The 18,606-nt window shown below is 41.0% G+C and overlaps 1 protein-coding gene across 8 annotated transcripts in view; it reads right to left on the bottom strand.

Annotated features, from left to right (window-relative positions):
• The window catches only part of MSI2 (musashi RNA binding protein 2), a 594,728-nt gene that overhangs the window by 71,868 nt on the left and 504,254 nt on the right, over positions 1-18,606 (bottom strand). For all 8 annotated transcript variants that reach the window (XM_083379763.1, XM_083379764.1, XM_083379767.1 and 5 more), the window contains exon 10: positions 10,988-11,062. In XM_083379763.1, the coding sequence (XP_083235889.1) occupies positions 10,988-11,062 (75 nt within the window). The remainder of the gene's footprint in view (positions 1-10,987; positions 11,063-18,606) is intronic.

Genomic DNA, 18,606 nt, shown 5'->3' with positions numbered 1-18,606 from the left:
TTGGTGGAGGAGCAGTGTTATATGCCAGTCTTGTGGTGTTGTGGAAGTCTTTCCCTTTACTATCCTTTGTTACCACCATTAAACCCCCTTGAGGATTTATAAATTCTTTCAGTCTCTAAAGGAATGTAACTGGAGAGAATATAGGGAAGGTTAACCTCGGCTCTTTTATGACTCGTGGACTTCAATTCCCAGAATTCCTGAGCCAGCCATGCTGGCTCAGGAATTCTGGGAGTTGAAGTCCACGAATCATAAAAGAGCCGAGGTTGCTTACCCCGGGTATAGGTTAAGAAAGGGTGATGTTTACTTATTTCTTCTAATTATCTAGAACAGACATGTCAAACACAAGGCCCGGGGGCCGGATCCGGCCCGCGAAGTGGTTTCATGCGGCCTGCGAAGCCATCCTGGAAACAGTGAGGGAACGGCCCCCACTGCCTTGGCCCTGGCCCAGAGACCCTCCTTCTGCCAGAGACCCTCAGATCTGTCCCACTCCTGCCCAGGCCCCCATAGGCACCCTTGATGTGAATGATGTAGAACTGGCCACACCCACCCAGTAGGCCATACGCACTCTAGCCACGCCCACCCAGTAGGCCACGCCCACCCCGGCCATACCTATCCGGCCCCCTGAGGGCAACCGCAATGCTGATGCGGCCCTCAATGAAATTGAGTTTGACACCCCTGATCTAGAAGATCAGTTAGCATTATATTATCTTGGTTCTAACATTATTCTGAAACTGTCTCTCTGGCAGAGACAGAGGCTTTCATGTTTGGTCTCCGAGTCTCCTCCAGGCCTGTTCTTCTGAATGCACTTCCCTTTTTATCTGGTTCCCTCTTCCTGATAGACTCTCATCTGGAAAGGGTAGGCCATCTTTGATGACAAGCCAGTTTGGTCTAATGGTTAAGGCACCAGCCTAGAAAGCAGGACACCATGAATTGAAGGCCCGCTTTAGCCACCAAAGCTAGACAGGAAGCAGATCGGAAAGGACTTTAGATTCTTTGCTGGCTGATTTTTGAATCCCAACTGAAGAACTGTCGTGTTGTCTAATACATCTTGTATTTGAGCCCACTGAGCCAATTCAGGGGCATTACTCAAAAATCAAAATTTGGGGTCAGTTCTAACATGTTTTTTTTCTAACTGCAGCTGGTGTAAAAGACCGAAGGAATGGCTTTGAAGGACAGGATGAAAAGCCTGCTACCAAGACAATGGCCAAATCAACAATGCTCGAGTCCTCGCCAAGAAATTAATTTGCGAAGATTTCAGACAAGTAAGTCCCTCCCTAATTCACATGAGGGGAGGCAAAACACATTCGGACTTGCAAGAGTCTGTCACTACAGCAATTACAATAAAAATCCTATATGTCCCTGTTTATTTAGTCTGGTTTACCTTATACAACTAACCTTGGGGATGACTAAAATATTTCTGACATTTAGCTGATTGATGACCAAAATAAAGAGACTTGGCTTGATCTTTAGCAGCATTTCGTTACTCCCTTTTTGAATGACCATTGAAAAAATGGCCTAACTCTAAGCATGACAGAAATTACTTAATGAGGAACACAGGTGACACCATTTTGAATACTTCAAATAAACATTAATGGTGCTCAAAGTTTGCAATTCAAAATGTTATTTTAACCTTATTAAACATATTTGATGAACAAATGATATAAAAAGAGTATTATTACATTTTATTGTAAGTTACTGTTATTAACAGATCACTAATACTTGGTGCTAACTAGGCAGAATTAGGACTAAGAATAAGCCACACAACTAATCGATTGAGGGTAAAGAATAGCTACTTTATGATCACTTTTTATTTCAGGACAATCCTTTATAATATGAGCATTTAATAATGCCTTGTTTATAGTTACAGGAAGTTTCCTATCAGTTTTACCTGGCAGTTTTAAACCTCCAATTCCTGGCATTTAGCAGAAAAACTAACGGCACATTTACACAAGAAAACCATTTAAAACTAACCAGGGGCTAAAATATTTTTCAGAATTGTTCAGTTCTGACCTGAAATTTCTCACCCTGAGCTCTGATACCATTAGCTAGCTAATACTCAAGATTCTTTATCTAATGTAAATGGATAGATGGAGCACCCACTTAACAAAAGGTCTTGAATCCTGATCCTTTAGCATCTCTTGGACTGTATATCTTTTCATTTCAATGACTATGAAATCCCAACTTCAATTTTTCGCATCTCTTGGTAGGCTTGGGAAAGATCCCTGCCTGAAAATTTGGGGGGATGATTCCAGTTAACCACTGGATGTATCAGACTATGCTTCCCAGAATTCGCAGTCAACTGCAACACAGTACAATACAGAGTATCATATAGTGGATTTTTTTCATGTATCCCTGTGTCAAAGTGGAATAAGATTTGGGTCCAAATTCATCCAGGAAAAAACTAGGCTACTTGAATGTCCATAACTGAAGTTAATGAAAAGATTATGGGTTTTCCATCTCTCAAAGGTTTTTAAAGTTTGTCCAGCCTCTTAAAAATCGCTCTTTGAGGACAGCGTAACCAGTTTTCCTGGATACTGCAGTGGGTTGGGTTCTTTATAATTACTTCAATGAATTATAACCCCAATTACACATTTAAGGTATTATTACTTACACGTAAAAGGTAATTTTTGGAAGAAGGATCCTTAATGTAGTTTACATTTCAAGTCATGAAACCGTAAGTGAAAACAATTCACCACAAATCACTAGTGAAAACAGGCACATTCATAGGTCCAACCTGGGCAATCACAGATGGGGAAATGTGTGTTGAGATGGAAATGCTGCTTTTCTTGTGTGCTTATGTCACAATGCTACTGGTTACCATGTAAAGGGCAGAGTCTGTGTTGTGACATCACAATAATCAGTTCATCATTTCAGCACCACTGAGTTTTATAGGATTTGTGGGCGCCTCACAAAAATAGTAGCATTAAAATGATTGTTTCATGAGTTTCAATACTTTTTCAAATTCTTACAGAGAATCAGGGAACAGCAAATAATATATGTACTATTTTGTAGTGATCAGTTGTTTCCAATTAATCACGATATCTATTACATATCAAAACTACTAAATTTTAGTATTTATGCTATGCCTAAAATTATAAATAAAATCCTCGACCTGATGTTCCAATTCTATGCCTCTTTGCCTGTTTGTTATGAAAAGGCTATGGAAATAAATATTTATCAAAAGACATGAAAATAATTTCATTTGGTTCCTGGGAAAAAAAGACTGGGACATTTAAAGAGCCTGCTGGATCAGAACACAGCTCCAACAAGGGCAGATACTTCCAGAAAGGAGTTCCTGAAGGAACGTTCAAACCATGAGGTCATTTTTGAAATTTATTTTTATTCTGATAAAAAAAATAAAGTTCATGGGCCTGGCGGGATTGTGCCTATTGTGCCTAATGGGTAAGCCAATCTTGGTGGCAGGAAGGGAGGATAAGAAAACTAATGATTTTGCAACTTTTTAAGCCCTAAAGTCTAATCTGATGACAGAAGTATATGTATCAGGTCCTTCTTGTCTTATAGAGAGATGTGTGAAGGACTAGAAAACAGATGAAAAATAAAGTTTCCCTTGAGCCAAGCTAAATCCCTGTGAATACATGGATGCTTCTTTCTTAAATAGCCAAGAGCCCTATTATCATACAATATTGCGAAGATCAGGACCTTGTGCCTTATCTGTGTAATTGTAATATAGTTCCACCACTCAGTCCTCTTCAGAAGGCTGAAACTCTGGGGCACTACTGTAGTCATGCTACTTCATTCAAGTGAAGGAGTATAGAAATAAAAAGTATAAACTTCCTTAAACTGAAGTTTGAGATGAATAACAGAACAGGCCCTTGTTTCCTGCTTTGCTAACACTACTTGTAAGCTCTACAACAGGGGTGTCAAACTCAATGTCATTGAGGGCCGCATCAGCATTGCGGTTGCCCTCAGGGGGCTGGGTGGGTATGGCCAGGGTGGGCGTGGCCTATTGGGTGGGCGTGGCTAGAGTGCGTATGGCCTACTGGGTGGGCGTGGCCAGCTCTACTTTGTTCGCATCAAGGGTGCCTATGGGGGCCTGGGCAGGAGTGGGACACATCTGAGGGTCTCTGGCAGAAGGAGGGTCTCTGGGCTAGGGCCAAGGCAGTGGGGGCCGTTCCCTCACTGTTTCCAGGATGGCTTCGTGGGCCACATGAAACCACTTCGCGGGCCGGATCTGGCCCCCGGGCCTTGTTTGACATCTGCTCTACAAGGTAGACCAACTCATAAAATGGACTTCACAGGATGACTAGATCTGTACTCTACCGAGATATGTGGTAGAAACAGAATCTTGTAAGTCTGCCCATCAGGGAGTTGGGGCAGTCAGTCTGAATATCTTTCTAATACTTTCCCATCCACTCCCCCTCCCCCCGGCAGTGCACTTTTTCTGTACCTATTGTCCTTTCACTTTCTGAATGCCTTCTCCAAGATCATCTCCATGGCTCTCCACAAGCCTTTACAACAACCAAGAATGATACATGGGGGAACGCTGTCCTAAGTCACCAGTAAAAGGAACCCTCTTCAAAATTTGATTGGTTCTATACTCTTAGAATGAGGGACGCGGTGGCTCAGTGGGTTAGGACGCTGAGCTTGTCGATCAGATGGTCGGCAGTTTGGCGGGTCGAATCCCTAGTGCCGCATAACAGAGTGAGCGCCTGTTACTCATCCCAGCTTCTGCCAACCTAGCAGTTCGAAAGCACGTAAAAATGCAAGTAGAAAAATAGGGACCACTCTGGTGGGAAGGTAACAGCGTTCCGTGCGCCTTTGGCGTCTAGTCATGCCGGCCACATGACCACGGAGATGTCCTCGGACAAGTGCTGGCTCTTCGGCTTTGAAACGGAGATGAGCACCAGCCCCTAGAGTCAGAAACGACTAGCACGCATGTGCGGGGGTACCTTTACCTTTACCTTATACCCTTAGAAAAATCCAGGCTAGACATCAATGACTAGCTGTTGTTTGCAAAGAATTTAGCAGAGATAGCTTGGTGAGGGAAATCATAAAAGAAGCCCAAATGACAACAGCTTTTAAAACAAAACAAAAAAACAAACAACCCCCACAAACAACCCCCCCCAAATAAACAACAACACACCACTGTCCCTACTTCCCAAATATTGAAAAGACACATAATGGAACAGCTGGATTGTGGTATTGTTTCACCAGAGAGAACTAAATATCACATTTCCATACAGTACCAAGGGTGCATTTTATTTGCTTACAAAGCAAATGAGCGAAAAGGGAATGTCCTCTATGGAACGAAAGGAGTTAGCCAAGCCTGCCTCTATTTAAATTTCAAAACAATAGCAAAAAAATGGGCCTTTTGCAAAGGGAAGGAAATGGCAGAATGTCACTATTTTAATATACGGGAGGTTATTATTTCCTTGGGGAAATCTGGTTGAGCCATCCTATTTTAGCCCAGAACCATACTATATTTAGGACGTGTAACACATCTGTGCTATAATGGGAACTGACACGAGGCCTGTGCTGTAATGAAGGCTTCTGACACACAGTAATGAGGGTTAAGGAAAGCCACATCCTAATCAATTCTGAGCTTAGGTTTATAGATAAAAAGGTATAACCCAGCAATCATTCTTTCTGAATAACCCCAATTTACTTCTCCGAGGCTTGGATTCACCAAATCCAGGCTGGATTGGATTCAGACGGTTCTTCCATCATTCCTCTTTGTCCTAGCATCTGTCAACAAATGGGTCTATGGCTATCAGTTTGGAGCTGATGCACGCCCCCCACCCATTGCAGCTGACCCATGACCAAGAAAAAAAAATCCTCCTTGGCTAAGAGGCTGAAGATATCGGGAAACCAGAAAACCGCCTGATATGCAGAGATCCACTTACATATCGATAGAAAAAACTTGTGTGTTTTACTCCAGCTCTGCTCATTCTCTGCCTGCCATCTGCTTTCTTCAGTGGAAGACCAATTGGGGGGGGCACTCTAGGGGAGAATGAGCCTCTAGCATTTGCCCCACCTCTAAGCTGGCTGTTCACTCCTGTTTTGCACTAGAATTGGAGATTTCCCATGGCATGTAGTAACCCCATATAGTATAATTGTTCTTTAGAAGTTTGCAGCCGCACACAAGGGGTCAGGAGCCAAAGGTTATTGCCTTAGAAGAATAAACAATATGAAGTGTGATAGTATAAAACCTCTGTGTAAACCCAAGGAAAAAGGGATGGTGGCAGAATCTCCCTGTTTGCTGCTAAAACCTAGTCTAGTTGTTGTTGTTTTACTGCTTAGAAACTTCCCAGTTATTTTGTTTGGTTGGACTCTTTCCCCCCCCCCTGATTATTTATTTATCAATTTATTTGCCACCCATTTTGCCTCAATAGGAGCAAGTGGCATGCCTAAACCAAGCAATGGATCAGACATGTTAATTGACACAAAATACAAATCTCTAACTGGCCTTCATAGGGTTTCTTCAGTATGTGCTTCAGTTTCACAATCCATGCTCTACTGCAACCAAACCACCAGCTGAGGCTTACAACCAGCATAACTACACAATGGAAATCATATTGATTTTATTAATACATGCTTGGGGTTTCAATCTTGAAAAAAAGGAGAGAACCTTAGTGATATTGTTGTGCTTCTACTGGTTTAAAATATGCAACTGTTTCAAGGTAACACCAAAATCCTGCCTATTAAACAAGTAAACACCTCCAACCATGCTGGGTACATTTGTCATCAAAAGAAGTCCAACAAAGCTGTAATGTAACACAATTCTATCGCATCTACATTTATATTTAGACATACAAGGATTAGTTAAGATCATGATGTTTTCTATCTGACCAAAGTATAGGTAGTCCTTGCTTAATGACCAGTGGTTTAGTGACCATTTGAAGTTATGACAGATCTCCCCAGAACTACTTAAGACCCGGTTCCAGAGTTCTGATGGCTGTGCAGCCCCCACCCTGCCCAAGTCACGTGATTACTTTTTGGGCGCGTGGCACAAAATACCCATTGAAGAAAACATGCTTGTTTAACGACAACTGTGTTAGCTTAATAACCCCTGCAAAAAAAAGGTAATAAAATTGGATGCGGTTATATGCAAGCCACTTAATGATCAGCACAATTTACAACCATAATTCTGGGATCCGTTACGGTCATAAGTTGAGGGGTTCCTGCAAGCCCATATCTTGATATCTAGATAGATATGTGAAGTTTGCTAGTGCCAGGCAGGGCGGACAGTTATCCATACTTGTGTGCACGCAGGGGTGTACCTTGTTGGTTTTAAGCAAATACTCTGGATACACCTGAAGATAAATTATGGCTGGTCAATGCTGATATTCTCAAATGTCTCAGAGAATTAGAACGAGATGAAAATATGCTCATTGGACCAACTTGGGGTAGACTGAGAAAATGTAGCCATTCAATCCCTCCTCCCAATTTGCTAGGAAAATGCAAAAATCTTGATCTCAGTTTTATCATGGCATGTAAGTATGCTAGAAAAATATGTCTGTGTCCAAGGCAGTTAAATTGTCCTTGTCCACTGTTTTTATTCTCAGCAAAACAATTCTGCGATTCCATCTGTGATCAAGAGAGAAAAGCATCTAGGTGTTCACAGCAAAACAAAACAAATTATATATATTAATTCATTTTTTCTAAAAACTGGATTATTTTTTAAAAGCATTCAGAGTTTAAATACATGTGTTATATATATTATGTTTAGTTTCTTCCTAGTTAGTAAGGTTTATCCCTAATGTCCAGTTCAAAATTTGTCCGGGAAGGTTAATGACTGGCAAAGCAATTTCCAAGGCAAAACAAAATTGGTTAATTTTTTTCCAGTTAATTTAATTAGAATCAGCTCCCTATCTTTATAATAATTAGGCTAAAATTGTTTTTAATGATTGTGCTCCAATCTTAATTTGGCAATCCAAGATGGGCTAAAATATTTAAATAAACAAATAACCAGTTAATGTACAGCTGTCTTGGAGAGGGATATATAATTTAGACCACTATTGGGTAGCGAAGAGGTTGTGAAGGTATTCTTCAACTTAATATTTCAAGCATCAGATTCATATTCCCAATAATCTTTAAGAAAATAAACTGGTGATGAAGAAGACTTTTTTTGATTGCATACATTCCACCAGTCTTATTGTAGAGAAAACAGGAGAAAAAAATTATTTTGGTCAGAAATAAATGTCAAGACTCCCTTTGAAGAAGGACCTGTTTAAAAATGTGAATTAACGAAATGTATTGAATCTCCAAAATGGTTTAGCAGAAGTGCAGATATATCTCATTTCCGTCCATGTCTAAAAATATATACATATGAATGCTGACATTCAGACGATGGTGCCCATTCTAAGCACAGATCATACTATAGAGAACAACAGGATGCCCAAAAGAACAGCCACTCTCTTCTCTTTTAAATGAAAGTGGGCCAGGTAACTAACTGAAAGAAGTGTCAACTCAATGCGGGACTGTGAGAAAAAGGCTATAGGAATTATTAACTCTTGTCCCTATATTAATGGTGGGTAGGAAAGGCCAACCTGTGTAGCCTCTCTGATCTGTCAACTTTCAGAACTAGCAGTCTAGAATGCAAAATGTTCAAAAGTGAGAGGGGATGAATACCTCCCTTCAATGCCACTTTTTTCAGATAAATACTGCCCCCCCCACTGCCCCTTGTTAGCAGACAGGTCTCTAGTCACAGATTGAGCTCTCCGTGTTTCAGCAAGCAAAGGAATGAAAGGGATAGCAATATAAAACATTTGTGAATGTGTCCATTCTCTTTCCATTGGCGGGAATGCTTTTCAGAGCCTGGCAAAGGCCTTCTCTGAAAGAAAAAAACTAGAAGTCTGTGAAACATTCTCCTCAAATTTTATAGAATTCATGAAGGATTCACCTGACAAACTGGCATATTTGTTACTCCACGCGTGGATTTGAGACCATGTGAGAGTAAGGGTAATCTTAACTCAACCTTCTCTAACCTAGCACCTTCCAAATATGTTGGAATGCAATTCCCACAATCACCAATGGCTGGGGGAAGGCTGATGTCGATATCTTTAAAATGGCAACTTCCCTGGCTCCTAGTATTTTTGCCGTTAAGGACCAATCTTATTTTCTGTTTCATCTTTTTTCTCTCCTTCTCATTCCCAGTCGTACATGCATCTAAGTGTTTTACAATTCAAACAGCATCACAAAAATAACATCATCCAATAATTACATTAAACTAGAGAACTTAATTAATATTAACTGCCTACCTAAAATAAAAATGCTCTGCAAAGGCATTTAAAAAGGCCAATCTTTAGAGCCTGCCTAACTCAAACGGGGAAAGGATTTCACATCCTCTGCCCTGCCACGAAGAGAGCTTCTTGATCTTTCCTTGAAATGAAGACAATTGATCGCAGATTTCTTCGCTAACCTGAGCAAGGTGTTTCCCTCGTCATTTCTTTTATTCATAACTGCACTTTGCAGGACAAGATGGCTTCAACTCACACCAATGCTATGTATGAATAAATTTTAATGTGTGATGTGTACTAGCGTTTTATGTATTTATTTATGTATTTATTTATGTATTTATGTATTTATTTATTTATTTATGAATAAATTTTAATGTGTGATGTGTACTAGCGTTTTATGTATGTATTTTTTATTTATTTATTTATTTATTTATTTATTTATTTATTTATTTATTTATTAATTATATTTGTATACCGCCCTTCTCCCGAAGGACTCAGGGCGGTGAACAGGGCACATATAAAATGCAAAATACAAAAGTTAAAAGAGAATTAAATAGGAGCCCGAGCTAAAACAATAAATAATGGTATAAAAAACCCGCAATAAAAACCCCAACACATCCCCCATCAGGCCAGGCCGGCTTGTTCAAATAGATAGGTCTTCAGATCGTGTCGGAAGGAGCGAAGGTCAGGCGCCGTCCGGAGCTCAACCGGCAACTGATTCCATAAGTCCGGGGCGCCCGCAGAGAAGGCCCTCCCCCTGGGGGCCACCAGACGACATTCTCTGACCGGAGGCACCCTGAGGAGGCCCTCTCTGTGGGAACGCACAGGGCGGAGGGAAGTTGACGCCGGCAGCAGGTTTTAATTAATAAAATGTTGCCACCTTTTTCTATCTACGGTTTGCAGTCACTGCCCCCCTACTACTGCAAAGAGCAAGTCCACCCAACTGAAACTGGCCCCCACGGCCCTCCCAGAACCTTGAGGTGAGATGAGAACCCACATGCAAGGACCACCCTCTGAACTCTTCTTGGCATCTCCTTTTTAAGCTTGAAGGGTTGCTGGTATAAAGAACTCCTTAGGGCATTTGGTTTCAACGGTTGCCCGTTGATAATGGCAGAGCTGGAGCAGAAGAGGATGCTCATTACTGTCAGGAGGAGATGTTTAAGAGCCAGCTAGCCGAACACTTCAAAACCTCAGGAGTTCTTCCAAGTGATGACTAGCAACAGTAAACTTAAGAGGGAATAGAGAGACTAAATGCAGGAGATTTGACAGCTGAACAAAACAGACTCCAAGGGAAGGAGAAATAAGTAAGGGAAAAGTATTGTATTGATGTCTGATCTCTCGCCAACGTGCTGGAGAGTTTGCTGCCTAATAGCATACACGGACTCAGTGCAGGAAATATACAATGTTGTCAGTGCCCGTGCTTCCCATTGAGCCAGTGGTTGTCATTGTTGTTTAAAAAGAATGCGGTTTTCCAACAGCCGGTAGCAATTAAGAAAGAAGCAAGGTATATTTTCTTCCTCCATTCTCAATAGAAAAGAGTATCGGAAAGAAAGCTTTTTATACCTTAGCTAAGAATGCACAGGGCTTACCACACAATTTATTTATTTATTTTTTTAAAAAATGTTTTCTTACTCATCACAGTTTTATAGGAAAGTCCTAAGCAGGGACATTCCCCCCCCCCCTAAAAGTGTCACACGATTCAAAGGAGTTTGTTCCCAAGGAAGATGAGTTCAGAATGGGCCACATTAACTTACTTTTGTCGTTATATGCATTGAAGTTTCACATACCTGGAAATTGATAACTGTAACTGGGGGCAAATCCAGGATATCCTCGGCCATAGGTTGCAACAAAATTTGGGTAACCTTGAATAGATAAGTGTTTGAGAAAGAGGAATTAACCAATTAATTTAAACCCAGATTCCTATTTCACATGCAAATAATTACACCAAAGACAGAGAAGAAATTTGATTTTTGTGCAGTGCAGTCCATTAGAAGATTTTTCCTGTGTGCATCACATCAATGCTGATTAAATGTTAAGTACAGTACAATGATCTCATAAGAAAGTCTAAACAGGCGTATCTGGTGCAAACCACAAAGATGAATGTGACATCATTGGGAAGACCCCAGGGTCCAAATATTATTACAGATGAAATGGGGTGCTAACATGTTTAATGCAACTTTCATTTCATTTCACTTACCCTTGAGCACAGAAAAATAACAAGAGATCTAGCGATTATCATTTCTTGATCACTTCCTCCTTCCTCTCCTCTCGTGCTATTCCTAATTAAAATGCACCCCAGTAACTCAAAGCCAAGGACTCTGCCTACTTTTCTCTGCTGGGAAGAGTAAATGCCAAGCACTAAAGGATAAGCATATAACACAGGTTTGCTTTGACATTTGGAGAGCTTACAACAAATGTACTTTGCTTCAGAACTATTGACAGTTTGAGATTAAGGTACTAGTGATGCTTCATCCTCAGAGTCTGAAGGACAACTGTTAAAACATCCAAAAGTCAGAAGCAGCAAGTTGAAGGAGCTGGGAAGACGAAAGGGATTTTAATTTTGCTTAGGATGCTAAGGTTCAACAAAATGATTGCAAATACTTTTCATGAAGCAGTCAACAAGATCAGTGGATTCTCAACATTTTCTTTTAAAAGTGAAACCAAACATTTCAATAGAAGTCTTCAAATACCCAGCCATCCTCTTAGAGCAAATATGGGTATGGAGGAATATTAATGAAAGGTGGGGGGAGGGAGAGAAGAGAGAGATCTGCAAAAAGTCTGGGGAGATTCTCAGTCAACCCTAGTTGTCTGAAAGGTGCTTTTTTCTTCAAATGGCAACTGGACTTCAGCTTTTGGGATGAGAAGCAAAACATTTTCTTCTTCTTCCTCAAGGAAAAAACCAAAACAAAACAGTCCAGTTGCCTTCTGAAGAAAAAAGCACCTTTGAGAGATCTGGAAAGTATTTGTCACTCTATTTGTTTTCGAGTGATTTGGAAAGCCTCAAGGGGGCACCAGCCTCCAGAGAGAATTGATGGCGGAGAACAAATTGGTGAAAAAAAAAAAAGGATTCAGTTGAAAACAAATTCGTCTTGCTTTCTGCAAATTCTCTTTTGGAAAAATTGCTGTCCTGTGTTTCTTTTTCTTGTGGAAGATACGTAGGTGGTGGAAATGTGGCGTTTGCTCAAGACAATCTGAACTCCCTGTACTTTTGGCACTGATTAGGTGTGTGGACCAATTGAGGGGCTAGTTGAATGGAATTAGGACTGTTGGTCAACACATCTGAAAAGTGTTTCAAAGGCACTTTTTTTTTCTTCAAAAGGCAACGGGGCTGTTTTTTTTTTCTTGAAGAGGAAAAAGAAAACGTTTTTGCTTCTCATCCAAGGAGCTTCATCAGTTCTGATGACGGAGGGGATGGAAGGATAGATATCAACAGATATGAGACTGGATGGTGGGTGGAAGGATAGGTTGTGAAGTGGTGGTGGGGGAAGGAATGGGAGGATTGTATATTGATGTATTGCAATCATCAGGTCATTAGCATTCTCTCTCAGAGCTGTTGAGGCCACTTGGGGATTTATTCGTGCCCTCCAGGTCACCTGAATCAGGGTGCAAATGGTGGTGGAATCTTTTTGGAACTGCTGCAAGGGTTGCCTTGTAAACTGGAGAGAGGTGGTGTCTTATTCCTCCCCCTCTGTTGAGGGAGGGGTATTCAATTCTAACACAGATGGATTCTTTTACCTCTTTTTCAAGGAGAATACAAACATTGTGCTTGGAAAGCCAGCAACAGAGCTGAGGCCAGGTTCTATCTTGGTTTCTTCTGGCAGGCTTAGGGAAATCCCTTTCCCGAAACACTGGTGATAACTAAGGCAAAAGCCTGGCTTGGTACTAACAAGTTTCCTTTCTTGCACTTTAAGGCTATCCTTGGGATTGGGGCTTTCTGATACTATGATTCCAGCTCTCACTCTCTGCCTATCCAACAACGATCCTTTGCTGGTCTCCTTCTCTTTCCAATTATTCACTTTATGGACTCTTCAAAACTTTCTTGAATCCATATACACAGGTTTGGTATCACTGTTGTTACTATTCATTCTGCTTTGTTTTTCCACTCGACTGTTGTGGGTTTCTTTTTTGAACCACCATTAACTAGAATACTTCAACAGACATAAAGCACTGGACACCTGGACAATTGATTGGGTTTTTGTATCTCTCTTCATGAGGGACGCGGTGGCTCAGTGGGTTAGGACGCTGAGCTTGTCGATCAGAAGGTCGGCAGTTTGGCGGGTCGAATCCCGAGTGCCACGTAACAGAGTTTGAGCGCCTGTTACTCATCCCAGCTTCTGCTAACCTAGCAGTTCGAAAGCACGTTAAAATGCAAGTAGAAAAATAGGGACCACTACGGTGGGAAGGTAACAGCGTTCCGTGCGCCTTTGGCGTCTAGTCATGCCGGCCACATGACCGCGGAGACGTCCTCGGACAAGCGCTGGCTCTTCGGCTTTGAAACGGAGATGAGCACCGGCCCCTAGAGTTGGAAATGACTAGCACGCATGTGCGGGGGAACCTTTACCTTTACCTATCTCTCTTCAGTGGCTGGAAGATTTTTTTTTTAAACAAAAGGATAGCATACAAACAAAAAGGAAGGGATGGTAAATTATAAATGTCTTTAACTAGTGTGGAAATAAATCTTAATAAAAAACTGATTTTCTATTTTAATTTTTTGCTGTAAGCTGTTTACCTATACTATATTTTTAAAGACCAATTTCACTATAATTGCACATCTTTCTCTTCAATACCTCCAATAGATTTATTTAAAGGCTGAGTTCTATATTTCTCGTCTTAATTCTGGTATGCCTAACATTTTAAATTGTCATTTTTATCTTGTTGTAAGCCACCTAGAATCTTGATAGAGAGATGGGCAGCATGTAAATTTAATAGATAACATAAATAATAAAAATATGTGCTCTCACAGTAGAACTATACAGTTGCTCAACAGCTGCCCTGTTTAGCTAATATTCAAAGATCTGAAAAAAACACTGGAAGTTTTTAAGAAGAGACTGGATAGCCATTTGTCTGAAATGGTATAGGGTTTCCTGCCTGAGCAGGGGGTTGGACTAGATGACCTCCAAGGTCCCTTCCAACTTTATTAGTATTATTATAACTTTATGACCAGTCAATGCACTCATGACCAGCAGTCAAGTGACCGAAATTCAGGCTCTTTGCAACCAGAGGGTATTTACAACCATGGTCACATAGTCACCATTGGTGCAAGCCCAATTAATGGAGAAGCTGGCAGAAAATTCACAAGTTGTGGTCATGGGATGTCTCAGTTAACGATGGTGATTTGCTTACCAACAGTGGGAGTAAGATCATAAGCCTGTTGTAGTCACATGATATCTTGCTTAATGACCACAATGCTTAGCAATGGAGTTGCTGGTCCCAATTGCAGTTGTTAAATAAGGAAGACGTGCAATTCTTTTTCTATAGACTTTGATTAATCTTTGATCTTTTTTTAGTTTCAGTTTCTATTTCTGTTCTATCCAAGTCTTTAAATTTCCTTCTCGTTTCTGTGTATCTGGCTGGGCTTCTAGACTCTTCTCCTCTGACTTCTGGCTCCATCTGAGGGAAATGGTATAGGAAGAGCTTTTTCCTCACGCCAGTTCTGAGGGAAGGAAAAAAAATGTTCCTCTCTCCCCAGTTTTCTCAGCTGCTACCTCTTTCCTGGTCACCACTGTCACCTCTTTTAATTTGCCTCTTTATTTGACTCCTGGGCTTTGGCTCTATTTATTTTGCTAGTGACCTTGCGGTTAGACTACTGCAACGTTCTCTACATGGGGCTGCCCTTGAGGACCACTCGGAGGCTTCAGCTGGTGCAGAATGCAGCCGCGCGAGTAGTAATGGGAGCTTCCCGATACTCTCATGTAACACCTCTTCTCCGCGAGCTGCATTGGCTTCCAGTTCCCCTCCGGGTGAGATTCAAGGTGCTGGTGATGTCCTATAAAGCCCTAAATGGCATGGGTCCGGATTATCTCAGGGAGCACCTGCTGCCAGCATCAGCCTCCCATCGTCCTGTGCGCTCCCACAGGGAGGGCCTCCTTAGGGTTCCGCAGGTTAGGGACTGCCGGCGGGTGATTCCAAAGGGGAGGGCATTCTCTGTGGGCGTCCCAGCCCTATGGAATGAACTGCCGGTAGAACATCGGACTGCCCCGGACCTTCGCTCATTTCGCCGGGACCTGAAAACTTGGTTATTTGATCTTTCTGGCCTGGACTGAGGGGGTTTTAATTTAATTTTAAATTTTAAATTTTAATTTGTTTTAATTGTGGGCTAGTCTTAATTTAATTCTGTTTTAATTGTATTTATTTGTATTGTTTTAATTCGCCCTGTAAACAGCCCTGAGTTTTTCGGGAATAGGGCGGTATAGAAAATCAATTAAATAAATAAATAAATAAAGACTTCTTTGCCAAATCTGTGGCTGCAGAGCTCCCAGACTGCCATTTTGTTTCCCTCCTTCTGATCTTATGCTCAATGCTGCTGTTTGATTGGCATTGGAGCCATCTTGATAACAGGGGAGGAAGAAGTGCAAGAGAGAGAAGGGGGGGGGAAGAAGAAAAGAAAAGAAAAGGAAGGAGGGAAGGAAGGAAGGAAGGAAGGAAGGAAAAAAGAAGACTTCTTTAAGTTTGCTCTGTTCCACCACTGTCCTATGGTATTGGTAGGCAGTGAAGATGGAGGCCTCTATGAACTTTGGGCTTATTTTAATTTAAAGTGAATTTTCACCTATTTAGTTATGCATTTCGATGATTGCATCTGGCTATTGTTTCAGCTGTGGCTTGTACAGGTAGTCACTGACTTACGTCCACAATTGAGCCCCAAATTTCTGTTACTAAGTGAAACATTTGTTAAGAGAATTTTGCCCCACTTTACGACTTGTCTTGCCACAGTTGTTAAGTGAATCACTGCAATTATTAACTTAGTAACAAAGTTGTCAAGTGAATCTGGCTTCCCCATTGACTTTGCTTGTAAGAACATCAGAAAAAGTGATCACATGGCTCTGGGACAACTGCAATTGTCATAAATATGAGTCAGTTGCCAAGCATCCGATTTTGGTCACATGACCATGGAGATGCTGCAATGGTCATAAGTGTGAAAACATGTCACTTTTTTCAATGTTGTTGTAACTTTGAATGGTCCCTAAATGAACTGTTGTAAGTCGAGGACTACCTGTATATACTTGAATCCAGCAGCAGAGGCAGGTAAGCTGTCTGCCTGGAAGGGAAAAGGGCCCAATAGCGAGTCATGAAGGGATGAAATGGGCAGTCTCCTTTGAGAGCTGATAATTCTGATTAAATTCTGCAAAGGAATGGTTATTCAATTATTAGGTAATTCAATCTCACTCAATAGTGAAGTATTGATCCCCAGCGGAGGCTGAATGGGAAGACACCTGGCAGCGCACTAAATCATGCAGAGACCCAGTGGTAACCCACTCTAGGGTTCATTGCTTTGGCCAACTCGGGGCATTACACTTTTAAATTAATTAATTTAATTTATTAATTCCATCAGGTACCAACAAAAAGTGCTGGAACATCTAGCCTTGCGTAATGCATCTCTTTTAAGAGGAATACACCAACACTGCTTCTATTGCGGAACAAATTTTCTCTGATGAATTAAAATTCTAAACTCAATTCAGGGGAATTCTTTCTATTGACTTTAACCTACATCAAGCTCTCAGCCCTCAATTGCCTAATACACTATTTATTCTTTCTCTAAGGATTCAGCCTCGCAATTGTGTTCATTTTTACAAAGCTCTTGCACAGCCCAGTAACATGTTCAATTTTTTTTTTGCCAACGTAACGTGTCCCTTCCCTTTCAGATGAGATTTAGACGTCCATATTGTTTGCTATTAATCATCATTTAGAGATGGAACATTAAACGCTTGGATGAATTTTGATTACTAATTATGAAGGGATGGAGCTTAGCACAGAAAACAAAACAGGGTGGCCAAACATGGCTTTATAGCTTTAAATGCATGCAAACATGTGGTGGTCTCTTTAATATGCATTTTCTGCAAATAAACTGTTAGAAATTCATTGGATCAGTCAGAGGTAAGTTTTGTAAACTGTTTTCTCTTCAAACAACAGGATTGATTAACGCATGTCTGACTAAGGGAAGAGGTTACCCCATGATTGACACTTCCACAATGAAATGTCACTCACTTATATTTTGCTTTTAAATAAGGGCTCACTTTAGTGTCAATGGGATGAGCTTGTCACATTGCCTTTTGAGTGGGTCTCTTCCAACAATGAACAAATGCATCATATAAGAGAACAGTCATTTCAACAGGAAAGAGATAAAGCACAGCCAACTCTGTTCCAAAAATAGTCTGTCGGAAAGCAAGTTTCTACTTAAGTCTTCTAGGCTCCAAATTTTTCCAGATATGCCTTGTTCATTTTTGTATGCTGCTGCTGAAAAAAAACCAAAAACCCAATGTTGTTTTGTTTGGGGTCTTTTTGCCTGGTGTTCCAAAACAAAAAAATAAAACCCTGTTGTTTTTTTCTTGAGTAGAATTGTTAGCCCTTTGAGGTAGCCCAGACAAACATTAACCACACATAGTAACACTACCTTTACTGTAAGATTAATAGACACTTGCAAGTCTGGAAGTATACTTCCCCTCTCTTACTTTCACTTTTCTGAAACTAGGGAGATGTTTTCTGAGATGTTTTCTCCTCTCTCATCCTGCCTTTGAATTTTGATTTCGCTTATCAGATCACTGTCTAGCTGTGGCTCTTCCTTCTGTCTCCCAAGGTCATTCCCTCATACCTTTACAAGAAGGCAGTATATCTTGGCAATAATCAATATAACCACTAGATGGCAGCAAGAAGGTACTGAAAATGCTCTCCCTCTGCTTCCCTCTTGTGCCTATCTGGAATACTGCAGCCCAGATGACAGACCTATTAGTAATGGGGTTTGACCTTGAAGAAGGAATCTCAGTCTCAATGATCCTGATGCCCTTCAAATGTTGAGATATAGTTTCTATGTCTCATCAGCAAGCAGAACCTGGCTCTCAGTGTTGATCTTTGAAGGTTAGCGAGATTAATCTTGGATGGTAAGTGGATCCGAGACAACATAACAATTCTGGGCCATTGGGCTACACTCAGAAGTCAAAGGAATGTCCAGGAAGACCCCAAAAGCAATCCACTTCCATCATGGTGACAAGAAAGTGCCTGGATTTCATCACTATGAATAAAGCTTGGCTCAATTTCTGTAATTCTCATCACAATAGTCAAAGGTTAAACATCAGTTTTGCAACCATTTGCCCTCCAAATGGGCTGGCTGAGAAATTCGGAGGGGGTGCAATCCAACAGGTTTGCACAGTTTGTATTTATTATTTGACATATCTGGCCATTCTGATAATTTGAT

The sequence above is a fragment of the Vipera ursinii genome, assembly GCF_947247035.1.
Source record: "Vipera ursinii genome assembly, chromosome: 1".
Taxonomy (NCBI): Eukaryota; Metazoa; Chordata; class Lepidosauria; order Squamata; family Viperidae; genus Vipera; species Vipera ursinii.
The sequence above is the reverse complement of the archived record's forward strand: the minus strand, read 5'-3'. Positions and strand labels throughout refer to the sequence as shown.